The sequence below is a fragment of the Pezoporus wallicus genome, unplaced genomic scaffold (genome assembly GCF_028554395.1).
Source record: "Pezoporus wallicus isolate ANWC-B61680 ecotype Strahan unplaced genomic scaffold, APGP_CSIRO_Pwel_v1 contig_11546, whole genome shotgun sequence".
NCBI classification, from domain to species: domain Eukaryota; kingdom Metazoa; phylum Chordata; class Aves; order Psittaciformes; family Psittacidae; genus Pezoporus; species Pezoporus wallicus.
This window is the reverse complement of record NW_026639324.1, coordinates 50682-66259: the sequence shown is the minus strand read 5'-3', so window position 1 is coordinate 66259 and position 15578 is coordinate 50682. Positions and strand designations below refer to the sequence as shown.

The 15578-nt window shown below is 50.6% G+C and overlaps 1 protein-coding gene across 8 annotated transcripts in view; it reads left to right on the top strand.

Annotated features, from left to right (window-relative positions):
• TBC1D16 (TBC1 domain family member 16) overlaps positions 1-15578 on the top strand; it is a 29282-nt gene that overhangs the window by 507 nt on the left and 13197 nt on the right. For 2 of the 8 annotated variants that reach the window (XM_057414205.1, XM_057414206.1), the window contains exons 2-3: positions 5730-5965; positions 6925-7555. In XM_057414205.1, coding sequence (XP_057270188.1) covers positions 5788-5965; positions 6925-7555 — 809 coding nt within the window. In that variant the 5' untranslated portion in view covers positions 5730-5787. Of the gene's footprint in view, positions 1-85; positions 195-847; positions 1280-1969; positions 2131-5729; positions 5966-6924; positions 7556-15578 lie in introns of those variants that run through there. The other 6 variants (XM_057414208.1, XM_057414212.1, XM_057414209.1 and 3 more) reach the window with 6 other exon arrangements.

Sequence of the window (15578 nt, the reverse complement as noted above, 5' to 3'; positions counted from 1 at the left end):
GAGAGTCGCTGGGGAGGGGCTGTGAAACCGGGATGAGAAACAGTTCTTAAACTTCATCAGCGGCTCCGCGCAGCCCCGGCTACCGGCCCCGTTCCTTCCCTTCGGGAGGAGGCCCCGCTCCCAACCCACCCCGCTGTCTGTTTCTTCCTTTGCCGAGTTCAGCGGAGACACGAAGATGGATGTTGGGATCCTTGGTAATTATTGATGTGTGGCCTTCAGGCGCTCCGGGGCAGGGATTACATGTTGATACATTGCTCCCTGTGCTGCTGACACTAAAATAACTCTGCTTCTTCCTCTCTGAAGTCTGCCTGTCTTTTTGGTTCTCAGACTAGAAGCTTGTCTTGCAAAGGTATTGTGTTCTCAGCTGCCACTCTGAATAAGAAGTAATAAAAATGAAATATCTTTTAAGAGAAAATGGTAGAAATATTGAGACCAGGACAGCTCAGGGTGAAGATCTGGGGCTTGCTGCTTCTTTTGCTCCTTTAAGTTTGTGGGCTTAGAGGAGCTCATCCTTGTTCTCGTGATAATTTTGCTGGATTGCTGGGATGGGGCAGTGTTGTCCGGCAGGCACGAATGGGGTCAGGGGGAAAGGTGACTCTTTCAAAGCATCAGAGACACCTGTTCTGACTTCTGTTGTATTAAGAAACGACTTTGCAATTAGTTCATCGGCTCAGCTGTGATATCAGGTTCCGGGAATTCTTTACCTGCTGTTACTGGGGATCTGGTACTGGGGTCGTTACCATGCCACAGCTGCACGGCATTGGGAATCAAAGGCCATACAAAGTTACCTACTTCACAAGCGCTGCAGTTAAGTGACATGAAATTATGTTTAATCTGGAGATGGAGGGACATATGGCACAAATAATTTCCTGCACAGAAGCGTGTGTTGTGGTTTGGCTCCTGGTGCTGGAGGGAGGGAAGCTTCTTGTTTGCTTTCTTTCTGCCTCAGCAGGTGTGGCTGGAAGCAGCAGGAAGGCTCCCACCATAGCATTTGGTTTCCCGTTTTGTCTCTGAGTCACAATCTTGCAGTATTTAGTCTGCTGTCCCTTTTTTACCTTCTCAGCTGAGACACATCTGAGTGAAGCTGTTCCACTGAAGCGACTGGGATCAGAGCTGAATCCTGTCAGGATCCCAGCCCTGGCTGGTGACTGCTGGTTCTCTGCCTTTCCTCTGTGCTCCACGTGCCACTGCTGCACCAGCAGCTCAGGAATGAAAGACTTTTTGGTGACCTACATAATTCTCCCCATGCAATGGGATGGCTTCAGAATGATTTCCTGTGGTAAACTTTTTCCCTCGATTTGGCTAGGTCATCTTAAATAGCTCCAGCTAATGGCTAGTAGTTCTGGAAGCTTTCTTTCCCTCTAATGAAGAGGTATTGCAGTACAAAAGGAAGGTTGTTTCACAGCTCTCATGTATAACTAGAGTAGTAGAGATGAAGGGAGTGACTAGCTGAGAGGCACACAGACAATCCATTCAGAGGACTGGAAAAAACCTGTGAGTCCTGACCCCAGGCTCCAGTCCCTGCTCTGCCTTCCAGCACGCTGTAACCTGTGCTTGAACCACCAGAGATACAGAGACACATCTGCTTTTCCCAAGGGGAGGAAGGGGCAGGAGCTTGTGCAGTGTCAGAAACCTCCCTGGTGCAGTGACTCTGTACTCCTTAAACATGTAACATCAAATTGAAGTTGTTAAGGGCAGAAAAGACAAAAGACTGTTCCATTTTTCTTACTTCAGGCATTTCATGCTTCAGTTCCGTGCCGATGTTTGACGGCTCACATTTCTCCTCTGCGCCCAGACATGCTGTAGGTCTCCTATTTCGCTTCAAGAGCCCTGTAGCTCAGCTTATTTTGCTTGTAAAGCTATTAAACTCGCACAGCAAGTTTGTCCTTGGAGCCACAAGACCCTCTGCCAGGCACCAAGTGCTCAGCAGTGTCGGCAGCAGCCGACCCCAAAGCGTGGCTGTCATCTGCCTCTATGAGCTAAACTCATTTGTGAGAGGAGCCTTGTTGCCTTGTGTGCTCCTTGTCAGCTTTGTAATGTGCAGAAGCCCTGCATTGCCCTCCTGTGCTGGAATACAGGAATCTTGTGCAACCGGAGGCAGCACCATTTGGTCCAGCAGCGAGTGCCAAGGTGAGGGTGTGATCTGCCAAGGCAAACAGCATTTGTTGGTGGTGGGTTTGGGAGAAGGGCACGCCTGAGGGAGGCGAGCAGCAGGCGTTACTTGAGCTGCTGCTGGCTGGAACTGCTCAGGCTCTTGCGAAGAGTCTCCTGGGGTGATTTCAGGAGCTGGCTCCCCAGCACGTTTGTGAGCTCTGGTGTAGCTGAGAAGTGCTGGCACTGCCTGGGAGAGCAGCCAAGGGCTGCGTGAACAGACTCAGTAGCTGTAGCAAAGAGCTTTAGCGGCGACAGTTGATGTGTGGGAGAAGAAAATGTATGTGTGCTTAATAAATATTGGCACTCAGCAAGAGCTTTTCAGCTAATTCGGTGCCTGAGCTGCTGGGGAGCTGCGTTGTCTCTGCCACGTTGAAAAGGATCCCTTCAGATCAGGGCATAAATAGAAAACCAATAGGAGAGAACCTTTTTTTGTGAATGGTGCTAATTCACTGCTGACTGAGCAGCAGGACAGATCTCGCTGGCCTTCCCAAGCTCACACAAGAGGCAGCAGCAAATCCTGCTGCTTCTCCAGGCCCGTGGCCTGTGTGTGCAGACATTGTTCCACACAAAAAGGACTGAGAATAGAGCAAACCCTGCACACCGGGTCTCTTTGTTTGCTGGTTTCTGTTGTATGAACTCTTGCCTTTTGGGAAAGAGAGGCACCTTCTTCACAAGCTGTTTCAGAGACTTCGGGGTTGTACATATAGACTTGATGACCTTCAAAGGTCCACTCCATCATCTGGTCCTTGCTGGGACCATCTGTTTCTGTGGCCAGTCTTTGAAACCCCTCAGTGATGGAAATGGCCTCTCCAGCTTGCCCTGGTCTTCACACCTTTATCCCTGCTATTGGAATGAGTAAACTACATATTCCTTACCACAGCTTAACAGCTGTGAGAGGATTAATTCCAGTCTTGCTGGTGATGTTTCTATCTCCCAGTATGTTTGCCTGCTTGGTTGCAGCACTGTAGTGGTTTCTGATTTCTGATGCGCGGCTCTTTGGCAAGTTAGATGCCACAGGCTGAGTTTCTGTGCTGGCAGGACACCATATTCTTCACGTCCTGTCATTGCTGTTGTTTCCTCTTCCCAGCACATGTATCCGTGTGTGTACCTGCAGTGCTGTCCAACTGCACATCAGGGCAGTGCTGGAGCAACACGTGTTCTGCAGGATCACAGCAGTATTTCCCTTTAAATTCCTCCTGCTTTCCAGGGAGCAGCTTTTGCTCTTTACCTGTGGCTTTGTTCTTTCTGGGCTAGGTAAAGCTAATTAAATGCTGCCTCTGTTGGCAGTGAATCCTGCACCTCTGCTGTGCTCTGAGAGCCCCTGAAGAGCAGCAGGAAAGCATCACACAAGCTCGTTTCATACCTGCATCTCCATCTGCTGTCCCTAGCGGGAAAAGCTCACTAGTGTTTCCTGAGGAAGCGGCTGTGTACCACCCTCCTCCTTTGCAGGTTTAGTGCCTTCAGAGCTCTCATGAAATAGCTGGCACAGCCGAAGGTCCGGATATCCGGGCTTGACAGCAATGGGCAGAGCTGCACACACCGCGCTGCCTGGCAGCGGTACCCTCCTCAGCTGTGCTGGAGGCTCAGGGCCTCTGATGCTGTACAGGTTGCTCCACATCACTGCTGTGGACTCCCTCAGCACTGTGTTGAAATGGTGTGTTGTAACTCGGTGGTGGGAGGGAGGAATTGCAGCAGTTTGCTGTGTGCTCTTGCAGTGCAATGAGAGGAAAGGTGACCTGCTCTTTAAATGTGGTTGAGGCAAATGACTTTCTCCAAGACGTGACCCAGAGCCTCAAACAGTGCTGTGGTTTTTGATGATCTGGACAAGAATGAGCATATGGCTCCACTGGGGTTTGGTTTTGGGGGCTGAGAAGTGAAGATACATGTTGTGTTTGGCGCTAGAAGGCAACACGCGTGCAGAGGGCTTGCAAAGTACTTGTCTTACCCCAAACACTTGCTGGGCACAGGATGTAGGAGGGATGAGGCTTCTCTCTCCAGTTCCAGCAAAGACTGAAATGCAGGACCTGCTTATGCTGTGATTCAAGCTGGCAAATGCAGTGATTGCCAGTTAAACCAATGGTTTGTCCTTTAATGAAGGCTCTGTCAACCACTTGGCAGCCTCATTTGCAATCTTCTGTATGTGCAAATCTGTCAGAATCAGGACAGTTACTTTCCTTCCCTGCAGCTTTCATTCTGTTCTTTGAGAAGCACTGGTTTCCATTGGCTCTTTCTGCCTTCTCGCTTCCTGTTTGCCTGGAGATACCTTTAAAACCATGTTTAAAGAAACCAGAGCTGTTCAGTGGTTGACGATGCTTTAGGCCCCTACATGTTTCCTGCATATAGTGCCCGGATAGTACAAGTCAGGGCCTGTCTGCTCTTAGTTTTATGTCTGGCTGCCCTTGTTGCATGCTCTGCAGGTCATGGTGTGGGAATTGTCATGAGGAACACAGTGGGCTGCCCCTGGACCTGGGACCGTGGTGATGTGTGGTGTGTGCTGGGTCAGACTGGCCTGTTCACGAGCGAGTGAGGCCATGTAAATACAAAGAAACAAAAGTAGATGGGGCCTCTCCTCGTGCACTTTTGACAGAACAGAAGCTGCTGTGCCTCGGACAGTCTGCTTCCCAGCAGGGCACAGCAGGAGCAGGTAGAGCCTGCTCCGTGTTGAGCTGGGCTGGGCTGTCTGTGGGACGCAACACCCATCTGTTGCTTCAACACCTCAAGTCTTCTTCCTGATCCATCTGCTAGTTTACAGTTTGGGTGGCCCCCCCTGGGCTCACTGTAGAGCTCCTCATCCAGAGCCCTGGAGGAGAGAACGTCTCATTTGAGTACAGAGCTTCCTCAGTGATGAGCTGGGGATTGAACTCCCTGGTTAGCTGGAGTCACCTATCCATAGATGAGCTGTCTGCTAGAGGCAGTGTGCCACGCTCTGCTCCTGGAGCCTGCCTGCTCTGCTGAATGTGGGCCTCCTGCCACTTATATCTGCAAAGGCTCTATGTAACCACACTGCTCAAACAACAAAACCCCCAAACTCCCAAATCCCAACCCAAAACCCTCAGACACACAGAAGGAATATGCCAAAAAATGGTGAGCACAACATGAACTTGTTTTGCTTAATGTTTTCTTTGGAGATCAGTGGTTACTGCAGGCGAAGCAGCAGCCCCTTGTTTAATGTCATGGTCTCAGCAGTTTTTCCATGATGAAGGAATCCTCCAGGGTCTACTCTGACTCTCTTTGGCGTTCCCAGGACAGTGATACATCGGGCATCTCTGCATCGCTGAGCTATTCCCTTAATGGGCAGTTTGCAGTGACAAGCATTACTTTTCTCTTTCCCCCACAGTATTAAAATGTGGGGGGTTCGCTGCCTTCATATTTCTTCATTGCAGACAAAAACATCCTGGGATTCTGTATTTCATCTTTAAAACGTAAAGTTACAGCTCCAAAGCACTTGGAGGCTGTTGCTTGGGCTGTACGATGGATGCAGCAGTTACGGGAGACCTCTTCCTTCTCAGACAGTGGAGGGCACGTGCTGTGGTGTCGTGTCTGTTCTAACACTGTTCTTTGCACCTTCTTGGCAGGTCTTCCCAGTTTGGCTCCTGATTAGAGCTGACGGATAATGGAAACATTTCCTTGGCGATGTCTCTGGGGCGACTCCTCCGACGCGCCTCTTCCAAAGCCTCCGACCTCCTGACCTTGACTCCTGGTGGTGGCAGCAGCTCACCCTCCATACTTGATGGGGAGATCATCTACTCCAAGAACAATGTCTGTGTCCACCCACCTGAGCTGCTGCAAGGCATCGGGGAGCATCACCCAGGTGATGGGGTGTTGCAGACTCTGCTCACTTGCTCTTTTCTCTCTCCTGGGGGTGTGTTTGTATGGAGTTCTACCTCTTGGGCTCTAAAGAATGAAGAGGTGCCAATGTGGGACAGGGGAAGGCAGTCTTATGGAAGACTAAGGACAGCCATGCTATTTCTTTCTTTTCTTCATCAGTTTACCTCTTCTAGTAGGTCCTTTTGAATTGCTAGAAGATGGACAGTTGTCATTTGAGGACAGTAACTCCTGTTGCTCTTTCAAATATGTGTATTGCTCAGGAAAGCCAAGTATCATCCTGCAGCTGTCGTTGCTGGTGAAGCCTCAACAACCATTGATAGAGGGAAAAGAAAGAAAACATGGAGTAAATGAAGATAAATACAGCTCTATCCCTTTATTCTCATCTGTTCCTTTGCTCTTTCATGTCCTCATCAAAGAGAGCTGTGGCCACTGGCTTAGCTTCACAAAACTATTCTCTGAACATTGACCCAAGCTTCCTTTTTTGTGTGTGTGACTCTTCTTTCTATTGGCTTGTCATGAATATTGTAGCCCTTTGGCTACACCAGGGTAAATAGTCTTGAGAAAGAAATGTTTAGGTGGCACTTGGAATCGTTTAACTAACAAACAGCGGAAGTTTTTCATGCGCCAACATATTTCAGAATGTAATAATCCACGCAGGAAGCTGAAGTATTTGCATGTTGTTTCTCCGTCCACTTAGGCCAGAGGCAATTTAGACTGTTCGAAAGCCATACGGAGACTTGAAATTATTTGTAAATACTGACTAATGCTGAGCACACTGCAGTTCATTTGGCAGAATTCTGTCCTGGTTAATGAAAGGGTTTGTTTTGCCCTTGTGTAATGGTGGTGGAGTGAGGGGAGATGGGGAAGAGCAAATTTCAGGTTTATGGAGTTTCCTTAGACTAAATCTGCATCATAACCGATGGTTTCTTTGCTCTCTTGAAGGCTACTTGTGCTTGTACATGGAGAAGGATGAGCTCCTGGGAACCACGCTGATCCTTGCCTGGGTGCCCAACTCCCGCATCCAGCGTCAGGATGAGGAAGCGCTGCGCTACATCACCCCCGAGAGCTCCCCTGTGCGCAAAGCCCCCCGCAAGCGCGGCCGCCACGCTCAGGGCTTCGGCACTGTCTGGCAGCCTTCCCCCACCGAGCAGAGAGGGGCCGTGGTCCTGAGAGGAGAAGACATCCTGACTGTGTCACAGCTTGTGAAAGATGTGGCTTACATCAGCTCCCCCTCTTCGGAAGGGGAGAAGCTCCCGCAGTGCTGCCCCGCAAGTGACGGCACCCACCGGTCCCCCCAGCCTGCTCGCAGTGACTCAGGAATCCTCTTGACAATCAGCTCTCAGGAGGAGCAGAACAGGTCGGAGCTGTCAGTGGAGGGGACAGAGGAAGGCCTGGACTGCAGGCCAGAGCCAGGGGAGGACGAGGGCTCCCTGGAGCTGTCTGCTGATGACGTGAGCAGGGACAGTACTTTTGACTCTGATTCTGATGCCTTCTCTTCCCCCTTTTGCCTCTCTCCCATCAGTGAAGCCCTCGGGAAAAGCAGTAGTTCCGTGTTCCTGGATAATGAAAGCAGGTGAGTGCATCTTTTTCTCTAGTTTCTGGATGAATAGCTGGGGTGCTGGTAGCTGAGCTTGGAGGTGCTGAAGGAAACTGAGAAGCTTCAGAGTGGCACTGAGCTGAAAATCCTGTCTCGCTTCAGACACCTATATAATTCACAGGAAATTGTTTGACAACCAGTCCTGTTTCTGCTCAGTGAACCCTGGCCCTGAATATTCAGGGCTGTGTATGTACAGTCTTACAGGTGAACTGTCTTGAGCCCTTTGAGCACCATCACTAAATTAAAAAGGTCCTTTGTTGGTCTAATTGGCTCTCTGAGGAGAGATGCAAGTTACTGCTTGTGGAGAACCACATCAAAGTGTCAACCTGACTGCCTCTGAGCCATGGCTGCCTCACTGCAAGGCGCCGTGTTGACATGAAGCCTGTTTGTGGGACTGTTTTTGCTGGTGTTCAGAGCGTGGTTCCACTTATGACACACAAATATTAATTCTTGCATGTCTACCCTGGATGTTTTAGTCAGTGCTGCTATATCCAAATGACAATGCTTCTCAACAGCATCTGCAGCAACCTTCACCTAGGAGAAAGAGGGCACCCTGGCAGAGGAATAATGAAGACTAGGATGCCTGTATAACTCCTTCTGCTGATACACAATGTTTCTGGCTTTCTGCTCTGTGCTGTGTATCCCTCATTTCCATCTTGGGGAGGATGCGTGTGCTGCGTTCATGAAGCACCATGGGGCTGATTTTAAGGCTCAACTTTGAAACTACACCTGAAACTAGGAAAAGCAAGCTCTCCTTTGTGTGTCAGCAATGTACAGCTACATGAAGACTTGACCTCTGAAGAGGTTTTGCCCCCTTATTTTATGGCTAATTCAAGCCCAGATAATGCTGGTAAGAACAGGGTTTGTGAAGGAAGTATTCAAATTGGTTCATCTCTCTCTGGGTATTTTAAACCACTTCAGAGCAGTGACGTCAGACTTTGGATCAGCTTTACACTGATACATGTCCTACCAGTATGCTTCTAATTAACCACGAGCCACAGGGGTTTCTGGCTTGAGCTCTGCAGCAGCTGGGTGGGCAGTGGTTTGAGCAGCACCTCGGCCAGCCCATCCCATTCCAGCCCATCCCATCTTGTCATGTTTTCGTTTCCAGTTTGTGTTGAACAAGGTCAATTTGACGGTGTCTCTCTCAGCTTTCTAAATCATGCCTGACAAGTATTCAAGGTAAAAGACTTTGGAAACTACATAGATGTCACAGAACACCCTTGAAAAGAATTTTAGAGAGGCCTTTGAATGTTTAAATACCACTACTAAGAACTGGCTTGATTTTGCTGGTTTCCAGGCTTTTTGTCCCATTCAGATTGTGTTCTAGCACTGGGCTACTGCTTAGGGCTTGAAACTTCAGTCACACACACCTTTAGAGAGTGTCATGTTGCGTTAGAAACTTCTCGGCATTGAGCTAAAAACCAGAAAGCCCCCAAATCTTCTGCATCCAAAGCGTCTCTTTGGTAATTGGTTTCCTTAACAGTTTGTGTTTGACCTGTCTCTGTTACTCTGAAAAAAAGAAGTTTGGCGGGGGGGATTAAGCATATTTTGCTAGATAAAGTACAATTACAATGCTTCTGAGTTCCAAATAAGATTCTTGAAGGGCAAATGTTCCTGTCCCTTATTGTGTGTGTGTGGTGGGAGCTATGGCCCTGCTCACTGCACACCCCGAGGCATTATCCTGGCTTTAGCAGTTAGGAGTGGGAATAGTGCAGGACACATTTCAAACAACATCCTATTCCTGCTGGAAACCAGGAGGTTGAACTGATCCGGGGGAAATGCCAGCCCTTGGCCCATGTGCAGTGCGAGGTGTGAGCGGCTGCGGGCGCAGGGCTCCGGGCACGGCAGGCAGCTGAGGAGCCTTGTGGTGTAACTGTTGTGCAGCGCTGATGCTCTGAGCTGCGGCGGTGTCAGGAGAGGAAGGGAACATTGCTCTTGCATTCTCACCCCCTGCTCTGAATCCCTGCAGCCTGGCTTGGGCGAGCCTTCTGCCGGCTTTGCTGCTGCCCGGCTGGGAAACAGCTCCTGCTCCTGCGAGATTTTCCCCTTTCCCTTCCCTCCCCTTTTCCTATTTTTCTCCGTTTTCCTTTTCCCTCCCGCAGCACCAGGCTGGAAGGCTCACACAGCGTGTGCAGCACTCATCATTTGCAGCAGATTATTAAAACAGACCTTTCATTGTTTGGGACTTCAGACTTGAACGGCTTTTGTCCAGCGTGGCCGTGCTTTATGCCAGTCTGTTCTTCCCTACAGAGCCCCCTTGCTTGGCATCTGCAGGATCTTACCAGCTCTCTGAGTAGGAGATTTTGCATACAATACTTTGCAAAAGTCCCATCAAAAGGTGTTCCCTTATTCCCTGCGTTCATCCCAGTGTGTTGAGGGTGGGAGAATGCCGGTTCAGAAGTCACTACAGCATGAGAACAGCTTCCTTGTTTCTTAAGGGTTTTTTTTTTCCTTCTGCTGGCTGCTTCCCATCTGAGCCAGAACTGGAGTGTGAACAAAGTTTGTGCTGCTGGCAGATGGTTTGAACATTTTTCCCTCCCTACCTCCCGGTCACCATCTCCTCCCTGCAAAGAGGAACAAATGTTTCTGGTTATTCCCCTCTGCATCGGGGAGTTGATGTGAAGAGAGCTCTGCTTTCCCCTGGGATTGCTTCAGGAGCTGAAGCAGAGCATTGCTGGGTGTTTCAGTCCAGTCTTTCTGTAGAACCAGCTATCATCAGAAACAGAAAAATGTGACACTGGAAGAATTAGGATGCACGAATGAACTTGGATCAGATGAGATCAGGGGCTCAGCAAGCTGCTTACCAAAATATCCACATAACCAGGAGTCACAGGTCCCTTATGCCTCTTGGAGAATCATGGAATCCCAGACAGGCTTGGGTTGGAAGGGACCTTAAAGCTCATCCAGCTCCAACCCCCTGCCACGGGCAGGGACACCTTCCACTAGAGCAGCTTGCTCCAAGCCCCATCCAACCTGGCCTTGAGCACTGCCAGGGGTGCTCCGAGAAGGTGACCTGACTGTGGGACAGAAGGGAGCCGTCAACAGAGCGGTGTGCATGGTGCAGGGGCAGGGAGGTAGGCGGCAGTGTTTGAGTTGTGCAGCGAGTCAGTCATTGTGAGTTAACAACTTGACTGGTAGAACATAAGGAAATAAAAACGTATCCATTGTTTTGGGGTTTTTTTTTTCCCTCTTTGCTTCTCAGCTGACAGCCTGCCAGGGATCCCATGCAGCGACCGATGCTTTCCTCCCATTTACACAAGTCCTCAGGCTAGGAGCTATGGGAGTGTCCCATCACCAGCATACACATTCTTGTTTTTCTTTTTAGATGAGCCCAGCACTTCTGCATAGTGCACTCCTCTCACATGGAGAGGTGGCTTTACTCTCTTGGGGTTTGTGGCCTTAACTTTGGGGGTCCCTTTGTGCTTGTGGTGCATGGTTCCTGCAGGGAGGTAGCTAATATGTGAAATCCCTGGACTGGTGGTGGCTTTATTATTGACTATTCCTGCAGGAAAGGAGGGATGCTAGAAATAAAATCATTCCATTCTGTTCCCTTTCTCCCCTGTCACCATTGTTTGCTGACTCTGAGGAAACATTTGCCATGTGGTCTGAAGGGCACTAGTTGAGGAGAGCTGTGTTCTACACTCAGCTTTGGCTTGCTGCCGCCCTGTTCAATTACTCAGCTTCCATTTTCCCCATCAGTAAAGTGAAACTAGAAGCCTTTTGTTATATCCTGGCAACCAAATAGTATCTGACACCAATATAATGTCTTTCAACCAATGCCTCAAGTTATTTTAACTGACCATGACATCAGATCTATACCAGTTGCTGCAGAAGCACTTAGTGCTCTGTAAGTGGTGTTTGTTTGGGGGTTTGGTGTTTTCTGTGCTGTGCCTGGTTGACAGGAGCTTCCCCTGGCAGTGAGTGGTCAGGCTGCTAAAGGCTTTTTGCTTCAGTAGTCAACTGTGATTGCTATTATCTGATGAGCACCATGCAAAAATGCTGAAGAGGACAAATAAATGCTGGCGTTGGCTCCTTCGCTAGCATTAAGTTGGGATGTTGGTTGGTGCAGTGAGAATTTGGAGACGCCTCAGTGGGGCAATCACATGAGCAGAGCTTGGGGCAACATCGGCCAGAGGCTGGAGCTCTGCGAAGGGTCCTGCAGGTGGTGGAATAGACACAGCTCACACTTCCACAGCCTTAAAGGACAGGCAGAAGTGATGTGAGTGATGTGGTCACGGGTACCAATGGAGAAGGAGCCTTCTTCCATAAGAAGGTGGTGATTTTAGCTGCCAGTAATAAAAATAGTGACAGGTTTTCACAGGAGCTAAACAAAGCCCCAGTTCTGGTGTTCTCCAGCAGAGGTGAATTCACCTGACCCAGCTAGCGCAGGCGGCCCAGGCGAAGCACACAGCGCAGGGGGGAACTGCTCTGGTGCTGCAGTTGATGCAATTTTTACAGCTGTGTTGCACATCCTGTTGTTAAGCCTCTTCCCAGGGAGCTGATGAGTAAATCACCTCCTCGGGAGGGAGCGGAGGCTCAGCGCTGCGGAGGGTGGCGGTGCCGGTGGGAGCAGTGGTAACAGTGTGTGGAGTTGCATCATGTTGTTTTGGCAGCTCACCTGAAGGGCTCGGTGCTGCTCAGCCCTCTGCAGGATAAACAGGAGGGAAAATTATAGGGGAAATGAGCTGAAATTAGTGTGAACTGGCAGGAGCTCTGGAGCCACCGGCAGGCTGGGGAATCATCGCTGTTGTAACAGGGGTGATTATACTCTCAGAACCAGGGGAATTGGGCACACACTTCTTGCAGCATCTTACTTTTGATGATTCCAGCCTTGGGGATGAATCCACAGGGTTCTGCTGCTCCTGGGTCAGGCTCCAGTTCCTCAGGACATGACCTGAACAAGTGTGATCACAGTATAAGATACCAAAGCACCTCATACCATTTGCACCCAAATTCATGCCTAGGAAAAAAACATCCCCAAATCCTTCTTCCATCACAAAGATGGTCCCTCTTCCCTTCTGAGCCATAGGGCTGGTGTGAACCTCATCCAAGGCAGTGCTCTCGGGTGGTTTGCAGGGAGCTGGGCACCGGGATGACCGTGGCATTGCTGTGTAATCAGTTAGGAGTCGTTACGGCAGCAGAGCTGAGGAGGCTGGCAGACCCGGAGCTTGTCGAGGCTCTCGGCTTGATCTGGCTTTACATCAATATTTAAACAGCAAGAGCATTAATTACAGCAGGTTTGGGTTTTGCCTCCTTTGGTTCAACGCCAGATTTCTGTGGAAGGAAATAGTGACAGCAAACTCGCGATTGGGAACTGCCGCTGGCGGGATCGGGAAGCTGTATTTGGGGTTTCTGGGGAGGAATGGTGGGAATGAGAGCAGGTGATGCCTGGAAGAGAGACCCTATGGCCACGCAGGCAGGAGCGGTGTGGGGGGACGGAGGAACCGCTTTGCCCCGCAGGGTTTTGGGGTGCCAGGGCTGTGAGGGGTGGCTGAGGAGGAGGGGAAGCGCTTGACGCCTGCGGGAAGGAGCGGCCGGGCCGTGGGGTAGTGCCCGTGGCCGTGCCCGTTCCAGTGGCCCTGGGTGCCGGGGCGGGCGGCGGGCGCGGCGTGGCCGCCAGGGGGCGGGCTCTGCCCAGAGGCGCAGCCCGGCGCTCGCCGGGGCCGGGGGCCGCTCTGCCCCCCCCGCCCCGGCCCCGGTACCCCCGTACCCCCGGGGTTGTGCAGCCTGGAGAAGAGAAGGCTCCTGAAGGGGAGAGCTGAGAACAGCTCCAGTGCCTGAAGGGGCTGCAGGAAAGCTGGAGAGGGGCTTGGGACAAGGGATGCAGGGACAGGCCAAGGGGAATGGCTTGAACCTGCCCGAGGGGAGACTGAGATGAGCTCTTAGGCAGAAGCTCTTCCCTGTGAGGGTGCTGAGGCGCTGGCACAGGGTGCCCAGAGAAGCTGTGGCTGCCCCATCCCTGGCAGTGCTCAAGGGCAGGTTGGACACAGGGGCTTGGAGCAAGCTGCTCTATGGAAGGGGTCCCTGCCCGTGGCAGGGCTTGGAGCTGGAGGAGCTTTAAGGTCTTTTCCAACCCAAACCAATCTGGGATCCTGTGATCCCCTGACCCCCAGGCGTGGCTGGGAGGTCGGCACCATGGGCTGGCTGAGCTGGAGGAGCAGGAATCTGCCACCGTGGCCGTTTTCTGCAGGAGGCATTGCAATAAAACGCCTTTTCCCAGGATATTCTTGCGTTTCTTCTGTTCCTTATTTATATGGTTGCAACGCCCAGAAATCCTAATTGAGAGTGGAGATAAATGGCGCTGGCAGGTATCCACAGCTTTGTGAGGGAAGAATTGCGTTAACTGGATCAAAATAAAGAGCATGTCCCCTCTGAAGTACAACTGTATATGCAAATAAATCTGCATAGTCTTTGTCGGCTCGGCTGGGTCCTCGCAATTATAAGAGCATTAAGCATTTACAATAACTCTGAAACATGCTTTTAGTCAGCTCGCCTTTTTCCTCTCCCTTTTCTGCTACTTGAAGAAAGCTCTTCCCTTGGGAAATCCGCATTGTGTGGTGGAAACAGTGAAACCCTCCCTGGGTGGTGCTGGCGCTGGGGATGGGTCAGCGCCGGGGATGGGTTCACCGCGGCTCGCAGCAAAAGTCCCCCCCAAAGGCCCGGTTCAGTGCTTAGAGCCCGGGATCCAGGAACAAAGGTAATGCTGAGGGCTTCCCGGGGCCTGGGCTTGAGCCTTGATTGGAATTAGCATAATTAGTGTGGAGTTTTATTTTTGCATGGAGAGAACTGAAAGAGAAAAAGCAAAATAATCCATTGATTTTCCAACTCAAATAAACACCGGCAAGAAAGGTCCCCTCTGCCAGGCTGGAGTGGGCTGAAAAGCAAACATTCTTTTGGGGGCTTTGCTGAGAAATCACTTTTTCCATCGAAGGAGCTGGGGTTTTTAAGTGTTGCCTCTCGACTGATTTATTAATGAGCTGCAGGCAGGCAGGAGGTGCCCCTTCCCTGTCTGGATTGTGGAAATCCACCATTCAGCAGCGGGAATGTTTTCCTTCCTTAGAACGAAGGTAACATTTGCATCCTCGAGCAGCATACGCTCGGTTCCAAGTGATTTGTTGTGTTTGGCTCCTTGGGAGCCAAAGGTGTATTTTAGTCATAAGCATCAAACTGCTAATTCTGCCCCTGCTACCTCAGTGCAAGAAGAAGTCACAGGGAAAAGCCTCGCCTGGGTTTTACTTGGGGAGCCTCCACCTGCCTGGAGTCTCACCTGCAGAAAACACCTTGAGTGTCTTTTAGCTGGAGGTGTGAATCACATTCCTGACTTTGATTGTGTGGAAGGGTGAAACACATCTTAATTCAATACAAACTTCTGATGATGTTTCTTTTTTTCCTTCCCATTTACAGTCAAAGTAATTAACTCAAGAATTACTGGTTTATTTTGTTTTCCTCTGGTTTAACACGCAGCAGTTGGGGGAACCCTTTGGAGGTAAGCAGGGCTGCTTGTCTTAGTGCCCCCCTCTTGCTGGCTAAAATCTCTTGGCTTCCCTTTAGGCCACGAGGACTTGGAGGAAGGAGTTAGGAGCCACAAAGCCCGCAGTGTAGTGAGGCTTCTTGCTCAGCAGTGGGCAGGGAGGCAGCACCCAGCTGCGGAGGTGGCTCACCCCGGGCACCACACAGGTTGGCTTTTGTCCCCCGAGCTTTGGGGTGATGAACTGCCATAGAGGTGGACACGGGGTCCTGCCTGCGCTGGGGGTGGTGTGTGTGCCCTGGGAAGGCAGGCAGGGTGCTGTGAGCATGGATTGCGATAGCCATGTAAAGCATAACAAATTGTTTTGATCTTTATTTCCCAAGGACAGACGGATCCCGCCCATCGGAAGACAGCGCTGTAATCGGCTTTCCTTGAGTCCCTGGTTTCATCCTGTTAAAATGTTTTATTTCCCAGGCCCGTGATCGCAGAGTTGATGCTCATTCAAAGCTCTGTCCCCGATCATGAGCT